This window comes from Echinops telfairi, unplaced genomic scaffold, assembly GCF_000313985.2.
Source record: "Echinops telfairi isolate 266 unplaced genomic scaffold, ASM31398v2 ScPeMD7_7424;HRSCAF=8462, whole genome shotgun sequence".
In the NCBI taxonomy this organism is placed as follows: domain Eukaryota; kingdom Metazoa; phylum Chordata; class Mammalia; order Afrosoricida; family Tenrecidae; genus Echinops; species Echinops telfairi.
The window spans coordinates 24,869,823-24,876,820 of NW_022111324.1; the positions used below are offsets into that span (position 1 = coordinate 24,869,823).

At 43.6% G+C, this 6,998-nt stretch overlaps 1 protein-coding gene and 1 pseudogene across 1 annotated transcript in view; both read left to right on the plus strand.

Moving 5' to 3' along the window:
• Nucleotides 1-2,001, plus strand: part of LOC101650356 — a 10,947-nt pseudogene extending 8,946 nt beyond the window's left edge.
• Nucleotides 2,002-6,531: 4,530 nt separating this feature from the next.
• The window catches only part of LAMC1 (laminin subunit gamma 1), a 171,383-nt gene continuing 170,916 nt past the window's right edge, over nt 6,532-6,998 (plus strand). Inside the window, exon 1 of the mRNA XM_013005679.2 lies at nt 6,532-6,544. Coding sequence (XP_012861133.1) covers nt 6,532-6,544 — 13 coding nt within the window. The remainder of the gene's footprint in view (nt 6,545-6,998) is intronic.

The following is a 6,998-nucleotide window of genomic DNA, read 5'->3' on the forward strand; positions in this document are numbered from 1 at the left end:
TTGATAGCCGGGCACCATCAGCTTTCTTCACCACATTTGCTTATTCACCCGCTTTGTCTTCAGCGGTTGTGTCGGGAAGGATACAGTAGGTTCACTTTTATGTCTATGAAAACCTGGAAGTTTTCTTTTTCAAAATTTGATTGTTGTTGAGAATATAAATAATAAACTCAAACTCACTGCCATTGAGTCCAGTCTGACTCCTGGTGACACTCTAGGACAGGGTTGAACTGCCCCTGCAGGTTTCCGAGACTGGAACTCTGTGTGAGAGGAGAAAGCCTCATCTGCATCCTCATCAACACGAGCCCAGTCGAGGTGTGCAGGGCACGGGTGAACCCGTTAGAAACACAGACTGAGAGGCCAGCAAGCTGCCTTACGATGTGACCACAGAACGAGCTTTAACATATCCAGAAGTGAAGAATAAACTGGAAGCATCCATCGAGAACTTGAGACGGGTCACTGACAGTCTGAACTGCATCATTTCTTCCCTTGATGTACTTCCTTATGGATTGAGGTATCCAGCCAAAGTACTGAAGAATTCCATCCATGAGCAATTCCACCATGCAACAGAAGATGAGCGAGTAAAGATCGGCGGAACCTCCTGTACTATCGCCACCTGAACCCGGCCATTGTGGCCCCGGATGTTTGATATCATCGACATGACAGCAGGCGGCCAGATCACTTCTTTCCAGAGGAGAACTTTGGGATTGGTGGCCAAGGTTCTTCAGCACGTGGCCTCCACCAAGCTGTTTGATGGTGAGAATGAGCGCCTCTCCTCTATGAACAATTACTTAGCGGAGACTTACCTTGAATTCAGGAAATATTTCCAACAAGCATGCAATGTTCCAGAGCCAGAGGAGAAGTTTATGGACAAATACACCGACGTGGTGACAGTCAGCGAACCAGTCATTTACATGTCCATCGAAGAAACCATCAGCGCACATTCACTCCTGTTGGAGCACCAGGATGCAATTGCACCGGAGAAACGTGTCTCCCTGAATGAATTCTTGGAGTTGCTGTGAGAGGTACCCAATGTGGAAGCTCTTCTTGGTGAAGGGGCAGTTGGCCGCAGTGACCCTAACAAGGAACATACACTAAGTCAGCTCTCCCAGACTGAGATTTCTCTTGGCCAGCAAGTATGATGGACAGGATGGGGACGCCACCGATGGGCAAAACCACCTGATAAAGACCCAGAAGCTGATCATGGATGTGATCCGGAGTCAGCCAGGGAACATACTGACAGAAATCTTGGAGACACCAGCCACTCCACAGCAGGACCGAGATCACTCCAAAGACTTGTTGAGCAGCGCCATTGTGGAGTCAGAACTCCTGAAGAAATGAAGCATAGCCAGTCCGTGATTGGAGATGCACAACTGCCTCTTGCGCAGCAGAAGAGGAAGATCCAGAGGACTCTCTGGACATCGGAACAGACTGGCACGTGTCATCCAGAAGTAAATACCACGATATTCTCAACGAGATCGCCAAGGATATTCAGACTCAAAGAATCTACCGCAAGCGTTGAAGAGCTGGATTGTCAAAACTTCAGCAGACCTTGAGAGTGCGTAACGAGAAGTCATCCTTTTTTTGCAGAACACATTAATTATTATAACACCTACATAAAGACTTGCTTAGTCAACATAAATAGGAAGAATACTGGGCGATCGATTCAGCTCGATGGGAAAGGAGAAGGCAAAGGACCAAAGCGCGCGAAGCTGGTGAAGTACACCGCAGGAGGCTGCAGAAGAAGGGCGTCCTGCTGGGCACAGATGAGGTCCAGACCACCCAGTTTAAGAATGTCACATTTGATATCATGTCCACTGAAGGTGTGGGCATCTTCGACATCAGAGCCAAGTTCCTGGGTAGATGGACCAGATGCAACTCAATATTCAGGATCTACTTCAGATGCCGGATGAAGGAGGGGTTGTCATGAAAATGCTTGCTAAGGTTGAAGTGAATGTGAACCTTCTTATTTTCCTGCTCAACAAGAAAGTCTATGGAACGTGAAATGGATTCTGGATTACCTGGATTGGGACATGCATTTGCTTATTATTTTTGTTTTAAACATGCTTGAAATCACTGCTTATTTATAAGTGTGGGAATTTTTTTCTAAGACCAAAACTGTTCCAAACAATGTAGCCCCATACATTTCTGATACTTTGATACAGCAGTAGAATGCTACACAAAATAAATTCATGGAAACACTTCCACACTGGCTTGTGGCCTAGGTACTGTGATTTAAAACCTCTGGACATTCTGTGATCCGGTTGATGTCTGCAATGGGAAGAAGGTAGATTTAACTGACTAGAGACAAATGTGTAAACCTATTTTCCTATGAGAGATTTTTAAACACCCCACTGAAATAATGTAATTCTTCATAGATTTCTTTTTCATCTGTGGAGAAATAGAAGCCTAATTATTTGTAAGGAATTACTTAGGCAGATACTTAGTTCTAAGCTCTGTCTCCTGAGAGTTGTCAATTTTAAAGACAACTTTTGTGCAATTCAAAGCAATGTTTTTATAAGCAATCAAAAGTGACGATACAGTAACACTTCCACAAGAAAGTATATATTTTATGTGATTTATTCTTTGATTATATTCTGATTTATTCAGTGATTATATTCTTCAAGCAAGGCAACCATTCTCACTGTCCTTTCCTCAATTGTCCTCCCTCATTAACATAAGCTAGCTGTACCTAAGGGCCCTAGCTAATCTTGCAAGTTTTTTTTATCACTTTGATCCTATATAGCAGTGGTACACACACTTTTTCAGCATGCGAGCTACTTATAAAATGATCAAGTCAAAATGATCTACCAACTACAAAAATGTGAAGCATATATTTTATTTATTTATTTATAAATGCATTAGGAGTTCTTCATATGGATAATATATGTTTATGTACCATGCATAACTGCATGAGTCCATGTCGCACAACACAACACAATGAACTATGTACATTTTTGGTCATGACCTGAGTTTACTCTGATGTCTTGCACTGAATGGAATGAGCCAGGGTTGCATAGTCCAGACAGTAGCTGCTGACAGCCAGCCTCAAGCCCACTTCTAAAGGATCATCAGTTATGGTGGAACGGTACTTGGACTTCATGATCTTTATGTGGGAAAAGGCTGACTCACATAAATAAGTAGAGCCGAAGAATGCAGTCAAGGAGGTAGCACATTTTCTCATGTTTGGGTGCTTTCCCTCTGGGAGTAAGTTCCAGAACTGTTCGTGCACTCTGGACTTCAGCTGAATGCTGGCTTGTAGTGTCAAATCTCCATTCCATATGAAAGTGATATGTTTCTGTCTTCTTATTTGGTCCAGTTCCCCCACTCATTTTAATACCCTTTCTTATGTTTAAAAAACCAAGGTCTAAAAATAGGCAATAACTTAGCTTGTCAGTTTTGTTTGACACCTAAGATTGCATCTGATTGGCTGTGCTGTATATCAGTTAAGTAACGGGATTGATGATAGGCTTACATCTGGTTTTATTTAATGCCATGCGATCTACCCACACTACATTTGCGATCAACTAGTAGATCGCGATCAATGTATTGAGCACCCCTGCTATATAGGTAATTTTAAACTGTGCATAATGCTCAAGGCACGCATTTCTTTTTTATTAGTTTAACTTAGGCTTTCTAGTCCTGTAATGTGTTATAGTTTTGGAAACCCATAGGGGAAGCTCTATAGGGTCCTATAGGGACACCATGAGACACATTGACTCACTGGCAGTGAATTTGTTTGGTTGGTTGGTTGGTTTATTTAGGTTTAAGATGATTTCAGGGGATATTTCTGGTTTAAGGTTTAAAGAGTGTATCAGGGCAATCCGTTACAGGAGTTCACCTAGTCCCCTTGGCTCCAGAAAGTCTGGAGTCTATGAAAATTTGACATTCTTTTCTGCATTTCCCCACTTTTAATCAGGATTTTTTTTCCTATTAAATCTTTTATCAACATACTCAGTAAGGGTCGCTGGGCACCACCTACTTCTGACAAAGGAAACGCTTGTTCACAAAGACACTTAGCCACACATCTGGACAGAAGGATTTTTTTTTTTTAACAACTTTAAGTTTTCTTGTTTCTTCTTTCTGGATGCACATCTGGCCATGGGGAGCTGTGCTGTTGTCGATCTACATAGAGAGTTACTTTGGTTTTTGTTTCCCACATTGAACAACGTGCTTTGGCTTTGCGAGGGTCCTTTCTGAGAGCACCGCTTTGGAGGGAGTCATCTTCCTTTGCCGCTGAAGGAGGCCTGTGAAAGGAGTTTGCTCGTTCAACTTCTGGGGGCAAGAACATCGTATTCCTGCTTGGTGCACGGGGTCGTTCTCCTTGCTAAAATGGCAGTGATGTCACGGAGGCCCTTCCTATTCGGACCGTCCTTGCCACAACTCAGGCCAGACTAGGGATCAGTGTGCCACTAGCACAAATGTTCAAATGCTACTAAGTCCAAAACAAGGGTGCCTGATGCCTGAGACGGTCCACGGGCGCTCACATTCATGGGGCAGTCAAAGGAGCACCAGGCTCTTTGTAAGAAATGTCATCTCTACGGCCAGCCACTTCTCTGATGTTGAACTGCTTCCTGGCCTGGTTTCCTCATAAAGTCAGTCTGAGTCAGTTTTAATCCTTGCTTTGGAAAAACATATCCTGTATAGCTTACAAAACAGGGAGCCTAAGGTCAAAGGTGAAAAGTTAGGAGAAAGTCATCGTGGCTTCAGGCCAAGGTGATGGGATAAAAGATCAAAGCCCTACATTGAAACCTGGGAGCACGAACCCTTAAAACAACACTCTTTTATCACAAGCTGAGAAAAGCCATACCGTTTCGATAGCGCTGTATCAATCTGGCGAGAAAGGTGCTGTCGTGAAGTGCTGAGAACACCGATTCTGGAGCCAGACTCAAACAGACCCACTGCCATTCAGTTGGTTCCAACTCATGGGGACCCTAAAGGGCAGGGTTACCCCTGTGAGTCTCCCAGACTTTCAATCTTGACGGGAGTAGCAAACCCCCTCTGTCTCCCACAGAGCGGCTGGTGGTTTTGAACTGCTAACCTTGAAGTTAGCAGGAAAGTACATAACCATGATGCCACCAGGGCTTCTTGGAGGCAAAACCCAAACCAAAACACACCAAAAATCATCCAGCTCACTGCCATGGAGTCCAGGCTGACTCCTGATGATGTCCCTGTGCATCTCCAAGACTGTAAATGTTGACGGGGATAGAAGGCCCACTCTGTCTCCCTCGGGGCTGCTGGCAGTTTTAACTGCTGCCCATGCAGGGATTGCAGCCCGACTTGTAACCACGGCACCACCAGGGCTCAATGTGGAGCCCGACAACGCTTGTTCAAATCTCAGCTCTGCCATTTACTGCGATCGTGGGTAAGTTGCTGAAACTCTCTGTGCCTCGTTTTCTTTCATGCATAAAACTGGATGATAGCATATAGAGTGGTTTTGAAGATTAATGAGCTCCAATCGACTGGGGGAAGCTCTGGTGGCCTCGTGGCCTATGTGTTGGACTGCTAACTGCATAGTCCGCAGTTTGAACCCACTGCCTGCTCTGAGGGAGAAAAATTAGGCTTTTTGCTTTCGTAAAGATTCACAGCCACTGAAACCCACGGGGGCAGTTGTACTCTGTCCTACAGGGTTGCTATGAACCAGAATTGACTCGTGCCATTGAGTTAATATATACTGGGCATTTAAAAAAAAAGTCATTCTTAGATTTAAAAAGCCAAATAAGTGTTTGTTAGTATTTTTCTTAATGGTTAAGACCACTGGAGCTAATGTCATAAATCCCAAGTTTAAATCCTGGCTTCAACAGCAGCAAAAATGACATGTTATTTAATATCTCAGTGCTTTCATCTGAAAATGAGCATAAGAATAGATAAACGAACTAATTAAATAATAGAAGCAACATGCTTAGAAGATGATGGGATACAATAAGTGCTAAGTAAATGATAATTATGCATATTATTGACGTATTAGGGAGACTATATACACTTGGATTTGTTTCCTGCCAGTGAGTCAGTGCTGATTAGCAACCCTCTCTACAACGGGACAGAGCCTGGCCCGGTCTGTACCACCCTTCCTGTGTTCCAGTCCACTGTTGCTGCCATCGTGTCAGGCCATCTCTGGGAGGGTCTTCATAGATTTCCTCTATTTTACTAAGCATGGTGTCTTTCTCCAGGGACTGATTACTTCTGAATCGTGTCCAAAATCCGTGAGATAAAGTCTTTCCACCTTTACTTCGAAAGAGCATTCTGTCTGGACTTCTTCCAAGGCAGATGTGTCTCTTCTTCGGGCAGTTATTTTATATTCTTGGTCCCCAAACAACATCAATTCTTCTTCTCTCTTCCTTCTAAATCGTCCAGCTGTCGCATGCATGTAGGCGATGGAAAATTCCAGAGCTTAGGTCAGGCGCACCGCACCATAGGCTTCAAAACGTGACCTCTTGGTGTTTTCGTGTTTCAAAGACGGTGTTTGTGTCTCCAGCCGCGACAGAGCTGTCCAATGCATTATTTGATTTCTAGACTGCTGCTTCCGCAGCCTCGATGGCGGATTCAGGTACGAAAGGTGTTGTTTATCGGTCAGTGACGTTAGGTCTTATCGGTAGTGACGGCTCTAGTCTTTCATTTTCACCAGTAAGTACTGTAAAGTCTTGCTTCCAGGAAGAAAAGTTGTTCTAGGTGGTCAGTGAATCTTCCTTCAATTTGGTTGTTGTGTTCTTGTCATAGTCCAGCTTTGCTGATGATCTACTTAGCGTACAGACTGAATAAGCAAAGTGAAAGGATATAGCCCGGACACATCTTTTTTATTTTGATTATGCAGTTTCCTCTTGTGCTATTTAAATGACTGCTTCTTGGTCTATGTACAGATTCAGCAAAACCACCATTAAGTATTCTGGAATTCCTATTCTTTTTTTTAAATCATTTTATTGGGGGCTCGTACAATTCTCATCACAATCCATCCATCCAACCATTGTGTCAAGCACATTTGTACATTTGTTGCCATCATCATT